Source organism: Myotis nattereri, assembly GCF_964212035.1.
Source record: "Myotis nattereri genome assembly, chromosome: 11".
Lineage (NCBI taxonomy): Eukaryota > Metazoa > Chordata > Mammalia > Chiroptera > Vespertilionidae > Myotis > Myotis nattereri.
Window position 1 is genome coordinate 47,155,773 of NC_138086.1, and position 10,605 is coordinate 47,166,377.

The 10,605-nt window shown below is 42.0% G+C and overlaps 1 protein-coding gene across 1 annotated transcript in view; it reads left to right on the plus strand.

Moving 5' to 3' along the window:
- Positions 1 to 8,863, plus strand: part of PPP1R9A (protein phosphatase 1 regulatory subunit 9A) — a 241,769-nt gene extending 232,906 nt beyond the window's left edge. Inside the window, exons 17-21 of the mRNA XM_081102246.1 lie at positions 2,238 to 2,436; positions 4,389 to 4,508; positions 5,363 to 5,386; positions 6,422 to 6,604; positions 7,929 to 8,863. Of these exons, the coding sequence (XP_080958372.1) occupies positions 2,238 to 2,436; positions 4,389 to 4,508; positions 5,363 to 5,386; positions 6,422 to 6,604; positions 7,929 to 8,132 (730 nt within the window). The 3' untranslated portion in view covers positions 8,133 to 8,863. The remainder of the gene's footprint in view (positions 1 to 2,237; positions 2,437 to 4,388; positions 4,509 to 5,362; positions 5,387 to 6,421; positions 6,605 to 7,928) is intronic.
- The last annotated feature ends 1,742 nt before the right edge of the window (positions 8,864 to 10,605 follow it).

The following is a 10,605-nucleotide window of genomic DNA, read 5'->3' on the forward strand; positions in this document are numbered from 1 at the left end:
AACCTATTCTGTTCCCAAAGCCTCATATTTGCATTCAGGATAATATTAATAAATACAGATATTAAAACTTTTAAGAGTCAGCTCAGATATGTGTTAAAGTAGATTCCAGATCAACTCCTCCCTTCTGTTCTCACAATTCCAATTCAGTAAGTTTGGGTGTCCAAGGATCTGCATTTGAACAGCTGCCCCAGTGATTCTTAGCAGACTGGTCCATGACCCAGGAGCAGAAAGCGCTTCCACAGAAGACCAATCTGCCTCTGCTCGCATGCGTCAAGTTCAGTTATTGTGCTCCTCTCCTCCATCGTTTCATAAGAAGTAGGTGGGTTTAAGGATACAACATTTTTTTTAAACTTTAAGATGAAATTGAAGGTTGGCCCCTCTCTAGTCAGTCTTTCTGTTATCCTTGCAGATTCCTTTGTGATTTTATTGTCGTTGTTGTTGTTGTTGTCATTTTAAGAAAAACACTATTTAGCCCTGGCCGTTGTTGCTCAGTTGGTTGGGCATCGTACCATGCACTGAAAGGTTGCCAGTTCAAGTCCTGGTCAGGGCACATTCCAGGTTTTGGTCTCCATCCCTGGTAGGGGGCATGCAGGAGGCATCCAGTCGATGTTTTGCTGTCATATCAATGTTTCTCTCTCCCTCTTTCCCTCCCACTCGCTCTAAAAATCAATACAACATAAAAATTGAATGGCTCCCATTCACTAAGAAAAAGAAAAGAAAAAGAAATACACCATTTAAATCATCCCCTTTTCTGGAATCTTTAGTGTGGCCAACGGTTTTTCACCCCCAACCTATGATGTCAGTATTCTTCCAAAACTTCACTGATTTTTCATTCTCTTTAATTATCATTCTTACAATCCCTTTACATTTATACATTGCTTTACAGTTTATAAGATGGTTTTACATTTATTGTCCCATTTGATTCTCACAATAATCTTTGGAAGTGAGCAGGAATTGTTAGGAGTTATACTATTCAGGTAAATTTGAAACATGTCATATTTCAAAATATTTGAAATGAGATGTGAGAAGATTGAAATTCAGTATCCATGTCAGACATTAGCTATCTAGCTAAGGTGTTGAGTCACTTTTAAATGAAAGAGAATCTCTTTGTTGTCATCACATCAACTGCTAACAAATTGTAGGCACTGCATCAAGTATCATTTGGACATTTTGAGGGTGACCTCTTCCAAGATGCAGATACTACTGCCCATTCCTGCCTCAGTTCCTAAGAATTATTTTTCTCTAATGCAAGATATTAAGAATAACATGTTTCAAACTGTGTTCTCAAATGCCTTTGAATGTTAAACAGTAAGCATAGACATTATAGTTTTCAAAGCACTTTTTACACATACTGTCTCATTTAATTCTTAACCACATGTGATACACATAAAACATCCCCCTTTTATAGATGAGGGAATAGAGGCTGAGCAAAGGCCCATGGTCCTGTGTTCAGAAGGTGGCAGACCCTGACCTCCAAGCAGAGTATTAAGACTTCAGGTCTGGTGCTCCTTCTATGAAAAGGCACTAAGATTATGATGAAAAACCAACCAAGTGTATGTTCTGCTTAAAGTATCCTGAGCCCTGAAATTTCCAAGTTATTTAAGTACATCATTTTCTAAAGTTGAGACCCTTGGGAATCTGAGTTGAGAGGAGGCCAGAAAAGAATGCTCATCAGTAGCTAGAGTCACCAGCAGTGAGGCACTGATGTGTGTCTCCAATTAGGGGATGCTGTGATGACTAACCTCAGAGCAGCTCCTGAACGACAATCTCCTCCCGGATGGTAATTCATCCACATACACAGGCATTGGCAAAAGTAAGTGTACGGTTGTGAGTACGTGAAGCACGGTTTATTCTTGCATTACTATGTATTAATTGTTGTGTTATTTTCCATACACATAACTGCAGACCTAACTTTTTGCCCATCCCTGAATTTATTATTAGGTATATTTCATAAAAATTTATCACGGACATAGCAGTACAAAACGTCTGTCATTACAGAATCCATTTAGACGCAAAAACAAAAACAAAACAAAACAAAAAACCCCAAAAAAACAACAACCCATAATGATTAGGATTAATGTTCCAGTCAAAAGTGAAAGAAAAAAAGCATCTGTTGTGTAGGACAGTTTCTCAAATTGTTACTTGGAACTGTGTTCGGAGCCCCTTCAGGGTTCGTTTCTGTCAGTTTCAAGTCTGCCCTTTCTTTGTCTAACACCCCCATTCTTTTCATGGAACAGGATCTTCAGAGGCAGGCTGGACCACTGGAAAGCGAAGCCCCCCTCCGCAGCGCCGGCCTCCCCTCGCTCACCTTGCGTGCCTTTCTCCTGGTTTCACGAAAGCCGGAAAGGATCCTATTCCTTCAGGAACCTGCCTTCACCTCCAAGTCCCCTCCAGCCTTCTCCTGAAACTCTAATTTCAGATAAAAAGGGGTCCAAGGTAGAAAACACTTGGATTAAAAAAGCAAACAAGAAAACCCCAAATCTCTTCCTCCTCTTCAATCTTTGGGAAGCATTCTCAACTTGTGTGTATGCTCTGGATCCAAGAAACCAATGTGATAACACTGCAATAAACAGTGCATGGTACTTCCCGTGCGGGGAACAGAGAGCCCCTTTAACCATCACCTTCTTTAATACTGGTCCCTGCTAGATTGTGCGTTAATCTTCGATTTGCCTGTCTTTTCACATATTGCTATTTAATCTCCGGTTGACAGTGAAACCATGCTGGGAAAGATGCATTTGAATCATGGCACAGTGTGATAGATCTGTTTACCAAGCATTCCAGTTTAAATTGCATTACCAAACTATTTTTGCTGCGCTCGTCAAGATTTACTGGAAAACAGATAAATTTGGGACTGGATATGTGTTCAATACATCTAAATGAAACTCTTTAAAACAAACCAATGCTGACATAGCACCCTTACTTATTTCTTCTCTTAAATCAAGCTTCCATGTCGAACAGCTGTTGTAATTCTATCACGAAAGTTCTTTAACTTTAGCAGAATTAGGAAGTATGTGCATGGACGCTGCTTGTTTTTAAATGCATGATGGTTATTTCCAGCATGACACTGCAAACCTTACCTAACATGTTATTGAAACACATGCGGTGGCTAACTTTCACATGTTGTGTGGTCTCCTTTTATCTGTGTTCACTTCTCTTTCTCAAACAGAAACATGTGGTTAAAGTTACTTGAATTTAATTCTTTTCTTGTGGTCAACAACTCACAGGGTTGTGATGGGCTTTGGGGTTGTATTTCCACTGACAGTACCAAATGGTAATGCGCTGTGTTGAATGCCTCCTGCTTAAACGCTCTACTAGCCCAGCTCCGTGCTCTGATTCAGTCTTCTCTGAACATTCCGCAAACCCTGCAGTCTGTTTGGTACTGAGCTCTCCAGCCTCTGGCATGGCATTTATTCTTGACAGCCAGCTCAGCCAGTACAAGAGAATCTAATGGAAAACTGACAGTCCAATTTCTAAGGCAGTGGAATAGGAAACAAGATGGGGTTGGCCAAGTTCTTGAGAGTCCCTGGGAAGCAATTAGAAAAGAAGTTTTGACAGCAGTAGACCACTTTGGCCTGGAAACATTTTCAGCATTGGATCTGATGTATCTCAATGTTGTTTGAATAATTCTACCATTATCTTACACTGGAGGGACTCCAGATTTGGTTTAAAATGTTTTCACCGAGGCAGCTCTGAAGTCATTGTGGACGTATTTGACTTTAATATCCACTGAACATTTAAATGAGGTTCTGGGGAAGTTTTCTTTCTACCCCCAGGCAACTGTTTGGGAGCATGTGTCTGCTCGTAGTGCAGCCTCTTTGGACTTTGCTGGCGCCACGTGAGCGTTGTCCTGGCGCAGGTAGTGCAGTCAGGTTGTGACCCCCCCCTGAACCACCATCTTTGAAGGTCACGCCCTGAAGAGGACCTGCCGTTCCTCACAGTGTTTATCGCAGCAGCAGCAGCGGGCCTTCTGGGGGTGCTCGGCTACCTTTCTAATACGGATTGCCATCTGTTCCTAATAGCTTGGGCTCTCCACACCACCTTGCATTTTTTCCTTACACTGTTGCTCATTACCATTAGGGTCAAAGAAGATGGGCTCATTAATATCACTCCTCTGAGCAGTTGCAGAGGATAATGAATGCTGCACCCTTGAAGAGAGACTGCAGAATCATTACTCCAAAACACCTATCCTTTCACCTGGCAGAGAAGCTCTCAGAATCCCCCATTCACCACAGGTGCAGTGTCCGACACTGCCTGGTCGAAGGTCATCACCAACCCCAAAGTGAACTAATGAGATGACTTCAAATTAACCTTTTTAGAACTTGCAAGCACACCTACCTTGGGTTCCTTCACGGTGCTCTTTTAACCCTGCGCTTCGTTTATTGTTACAGAATTTTACCTTCAACGATGACTTCAGTCCCAGTAGTACCAGCTCGGCAGACCTGAGCGGCCTAGGAGCGGAGCCCAGAACCCCGGGGCTCTCTCAATCCCTAGCGCTGTCATCAGATGAGGTATGCTCATGTCCATCATAGAACTGCTATCCCCGACATACGTTCTCCCCGTGCACTGTCACAGGGAAATGTGTCTAAGGTAGATTTTGCATGTGGGTAATTGGAGCCATGATCTTTGCTAGGAAATTGGTGTCCCCCTCTCTGTCGCAACATGAAAGCAAACTGTTGTTTCCGAGGCCCTTGGAGCCCTCCCTTACTATACACTATATCTCGGCCTTTCTCTGATTCCAGAGCTCCATGACTCTGAGCAAAGGTGTGGGGGCGGGAGGCTGGGCACTGGAGAGCAAAAGTAGGAAACATCTCAGAAATCTCACGGAGTTCACAAATTCACCATTGCTTTTCTCCCTCACCTTTCCCACCGTCACGCCCACCCGAAGAATCTGATATTTCTTCTGAGTTGGGTGTGGCTCCTGATTAAGATTCACTGCAGTGAAAAAGGGAGAGATACAATTCTGAGAAGGAAGGACAACTGTGTCAGACCACGAATTTAGATGCGAGGGTCAAAATAGCATTCCTAAGGATTCTCAGGAGATACATATATACAAGAGAGGCAGGAAGTTACACTAGTGACGGACTTAGTGCCCCAAGAGACAAGGAAAGAAATACCAGTATTGGAGTGGAAGGAAGGGAGGGAGGGAGGCATCGTAAGTAAAGATAGTTTTGCTCTAAATATGTGTTCTTAGTTATTTCTAACATGTTGTTTTGTTTTGTAAAACATTTTTTTCTCTTAAACTCTTTGCCCATATTCTTCAGGCTCGGTGTAACTTTAATTTTATAAGACTGTACTGTACATATTGTGTGTCCTGTTTCTGTAACACTTTTCTCTTTGATTCCTTTGTTGCTCCCTCACTCAGAGCCTGGATATGATAGATGACGAGGTGAGCTATCAATGGGCTGTGTGGTGGTTTTTGGTATTTTGTTTGAACCTTTTCTCTCTTTGCAGATGATTGAAAACTCAAACAATACAAGAGCGCTTCCTCTGCATTGGGGGTGTTCCTTGTGTTAACGTAGTTTCACTCTGCCCTTGTCTATGTCTCAGTTTAAAAGATATTCCTCGTTCAAGAGGACCTCCAGATCCCACCTCCAGAGTCCCGTGATGTGTCCCCATCACCATTACCTGACTGACCCAGTTCCCTCTGTTTCACCTCCTTTGCCTTCATCTCGGCTTACCCATCATCCCCTTTTCTGTTCTCACTGCCCGTCACTGAGGTAGCTTCTGTCTCTCCTCCCAGACCCATCATCGCCTCATCGCCTCTCAGCATAGTGGTTCTAGGAACCAACCTGCCCTTTGCACCATTAAAAGTAATATTGTGCATTGGACAGATCTGTAGATGTTCAGAACCTCAGTTTCTTCATTTATTAAAAGTAATTATGGATACCTCCTGCCCCACTGCCCTCATGGTTTGCTTGCTGCACAAGTGAAATAATGGCGGTGAAATTTCCCCCTAAAAATACCTGAGGGTTCATTGCTCTCCTCTTCTAAGTGAAAGATGCCACAATACTTTTAAATGTGTTTTTACGTATCTCTAATGTCTTAGCAGAGGAGAAATGCAGAGTGATGTCTTGTCTATAGGGATTAAATGGCATATTTGTTTTCTGCATCTGATAATCTTTCCAAAGTGTTTTCATGTAAAAGCTTGCAACAGTAGAGTGGATTTGTCAATATTAAACTTCCTACATTGAAAATGCTGTTTTATTTAGGGGAGTTCCTAGGTTTCCAAGCATCTAAAAACATGTAGGTAATAAACATGTATGTGTGTTACATACACAACTAGAACCATTAGCTTATCATTCTATGGTTTAAAAATAAATATGGCTCTAGTAGGCAAGAAATTCCTTTGGATAGCGCAATATGCCATGCTGAGCCATAGCACTTCAGCCCTTTAACAACACTGCGTGACATTCTACCTCAGATCCTTGATGACGGACAGTCTCCCAAGCACAGTCAGTGTCAGAATCGGGCCGTTCAGGAGTGGAGTGTGCAGCAGGTTTCTCACTGGCTCATGAGCCTAAATCTGGAGCAGTATGTATCTGAATTCAGTGCCCAAAACATCACTGGAGAGCAACTCCTGCAGTTGGATGGAAATAAACTGAAGGTAACGAATTATATATGTCTGTGTTAGGTTACCAAGCATAATTTGTATTGCTCATAGCACCTAAAATGTTTTCGTTTAAATAAGAGCATTCTCCATATGGGAGAGGTAATTCTCATCAACCCTCAGCATGAAGGACGGTGGATTGTTTGAGTAGTAAATGCAGGTTCAGAAAGTCATTAGGGGATCTAAAGAGTAGGCTGCCGAGTAGGAGAGGGAGGGACTCACTCCATTGCTTTCACCTAGCAACACATGGCCCATGTATTAACTCTACTTACTTCTATGTAGTATGAGTTTTAATAATGGCCAATGTGGACTCTTTCATCACATAAGAGTTAAAACCCAAATCCATGAACCTCCCCTTCTTTATTCATGTATCCTCTCCATCCCGACTCGTCCCTGCACACCAGGGACCACTCCAAAACTGGGATGATGTTTTCCCCAGAACTTCCTTCCCCAAATATGTGCGGCGGTGTCTTCCCTCCCCCTCCATTGCTCTCTCATGTTCACCTGTCCAGTCCATCTCTTTAGAGGCTGAGGTGGCGCCCATCCCTGCGGAGAAAGGGCAAAAGGAGCTTACAGCCAACTTGCCACCCCTGACCTCAGCCCCTGCTGGGAGGACGGGCAGATGAGTATCTTGTGACAATCTTGAAAAGGTTAGAGATCAATGAATAGCCTGTAAATATGAAAGTCCATTGACAAGGCTGTCCCCTTGGGGAGATGGATGCATCCCGCTGTTGATGCTGAAGGTCATGAAGCATTTAAAGTACTATGCAACCAACTCCCCATATTCTGAATTCCAAGCTAATTGAGCAACCCTCTTGTTATAATCAGGCTTCCTTTATAGGTCTGCCTACAGGGAGCAAATGGCTAGTCTGCTGACATGAGCATTCTGGTGCTAAATACACTTTGGGTCCTCACTGTCAATGAATACATTGGCAGAAAGGAAGCCATGTCGATTCTTCCTGCCCTTCCGGGAGCCCTCTGTGGCAGCAGGGGCCCACTCCTATCTTTTGCCTGTAAATGTCTACAACCTAAAGGTTGGAGAAGCAGAATTGTGACCTTTTTTCATTCATTCACCCATTAATTACCAATCTGGAAAGCATTCCTTAGCAAGGTTTGGGGCATACTGTGCTAGGGACTTCAAAGAAAAAAAGAGCAAATAAAGCTTATACATTTTTGGCAAATGTAATCAGCTCTTCTTTAGTTTTCACCTCAATTGTGTTTAAATTAATTTTTGAGTTAGAACATATTGCGATATCGGCCTCATCATAAGCAAAGAAGTCACTGGTTTTCAGATTCAGTTTGTTTATATTTCCTTCTTAAGGCTCTTGGAATGGCATCATCGCAGGACCGAGCAGTGGTCAAAAAAAAGCTCAAGGAAATGAAGGTGTCTCTAGAGAAGGCTCGGAAGGCTCAAGAGAAAATGGAAAAGCAGAGAGAAAAGCTGAGGAGGAAGGAACAAGAGCAGATGCAGAGGAAATCTAGAAAGACAGAAAAGATGGCAATAGAGGGTGCTGGGGAGCAGTAACACACTCTCTTCCAGGCGAAGAGGGTGCTCCAAGAGAGGGCCCGCCTCTTCCTGCCCCGCTCTCCTCCCCTCCGGGGGATGAAGAAGAAACTATGACCCGGGTAATGTGCTGTGGGCAGATTGGGGAACCTGGTGTTGAATACCTGCATTTTCTGTGATAATAGAATTCCTTTCATTTTAACCTACTTAAATAATCCCAAGCCGCCTTTAGTTTCTTAACAAGCCAAGGAGCTCATTTGTGAGAGCTGCAAATGTTTCCCTCTTCTCTGACTTACCAACATCTTGTGTTATGTTGGGTGGGTGCGTGTGTCACTTGAAAAACCAGCATGACAGTGCCCAATAAGAGCATGACCCACCCTGGTGTTGTGAAATGGAGTGCCATGGATGTCCAGCATGGGGTCCTGACCCTGGGTGTTTGTGTATGTCTGCATGGCTTGAGCGCCCTCCTGCCATGAGGTCTGGGCTGCAGGATCCACTCCAAAGTGTGAGAAAGGTCCCCCTTATTTCTGTGTCTGGACAGTGAGACAACCCCACTGTGGAAACGTGGGTGCTCTGCCCCAGAATCACTTCCCGTGGCAGAAGTTGAGCAAACTGTTCTGCTTGCTGGGCATCTGAAGGAGAGAAAAGAATTCTAGTATGTGTTCACCCCAGAAGGAAGCAAAAGCCTTAAGACTGTGGATGTGGTATTACCTTGGGATTCTGAGGATAACATTTATCTTCCAGATTTAGCCAAACAAAGGAAAAATCTGACATGAATGCAGCCATGGGATATTGGGATCTGTTGTTTACTTTGCTCCTGCAGCATCTCAGTTTGTCAGCAACACTGACACACACAACAAAATTTCTTTCCCCAACAAATTGAACAGGAAATTGGTTTTTAAGGAAACCAACGTTTTCAGGTTTCCTCTCCCGGGGAACATTCTGGCTCGTCTGCAGCCCGACGATGACACAGTCGGGAACTCGTCACATATTTTCAACTCAAGATTTCCCAAGTGGACTCGGCTAGTATTTTAACAAATGTACTTTTAAAAACAATAGAAATACCAGTTCGAGAAAACTTAGATTTGAGTAACATGCAACTAGAGAAGCAATTTGACTGAGCACACAGAATGTCCCCATAAAGGTGAGCTGTCAGTTATGTTTAGAGATGCTCTGAATGGTTTTTCTGAGCCATTCTCTCCCATTCTTTAGGGATCTTCATTTAAAGTTAAAGTTTATTTAAGATAGTACCCAGAATACAGTCTAGCAGTGAGCTCATATTTTAAAGCCAGTATTAAGGATTTCAACATTTCGTCAAACTAATTCAAATGCCAGGGACTAAGGCAGAAGGAGGAGAAACTATAACTCATCTTGAGAAATTTCAAATAATGAATCTTTTTGTTGATGTTGTTGTTTTGCTCCTTATGTTTATGTATCTGGTTCTGTTTGCTGCATTGGCCCTAAAACTGAGGTCACCCACTTTCCAAGGGACAGGTTCCAGAATAAGAGTTGAGGGCAGACAAATTCTTTGACAAGTATTTTACTTCCTTTTCTGCGTGGAGAGTCTCAGTCCATATGTTGCACTGGAAATGTTACATACACAAAGCTTGGGGGCACTTTTGGAGGTTACAGGTAACAGATCATGTAAAGGGCTCCAGCCCATGTAGCTCCATCTCTTATTTTGAACATTGTGTTTTGCTTTGTTTTTGTTATTTGCTTGTCTGAATATGGGAAATCTGGAATAATCTAAACTAGAAATTCACAATTCTGTTCTTTCCTGAAGGCCTGCCTCCTTGTTAGTGGCAGAGTATTGCCTGTTTGGCTTCAGTGCTTCTGTCACTAGGTATAGATCACTCGCTGTGTTTTACAGTTACCCGTCACTATGTATATTTTCTCTGTCTGTCTTCATTTTGGGGTATGATAATGAAGCTGCCATACTGGATATTCTATTAATATTTTGAGATGTGTGGTGCTTTGCTATTTATTAATACCATGAGAAACAAGGAACCACTATTACTGAACTACCAATTCCAGCAAACCTTTTCTAATACTAAAAGACTAAATTAGTCAAAATGTGGTAATACTAGTGCTTGCTATTGTACATTTTTGCCATCTTTGCATATCTTTGAAAAAAAAGTGATCTAGATCACACTGGAAATTTCACTGTATTCATTTTAAGAATGAAAATGGAAGGATGATTATCTTATGTTTACACTTTGGTAATATTTTGAAAATGGATGTAAATACTGGAAATGTCTGTAAGTGTCAGTCTCTGCACATAATTTATGATCTATTATATTGCGTTTTCTTAAAAGTCTTCAAATATTGTTCTTAGTTTTCAGTTTATCTGTATACTTCTGATGTTTAGATTAATGACCAGCTCACAATATTATTAATCACATTCTTTTTTTCAAATCATTTCATTTGTGTTATAACTATTTTGATTTTTTAACTTAAATTATAGTAATTTTAATCTGAATGAGTTATTTTTAAC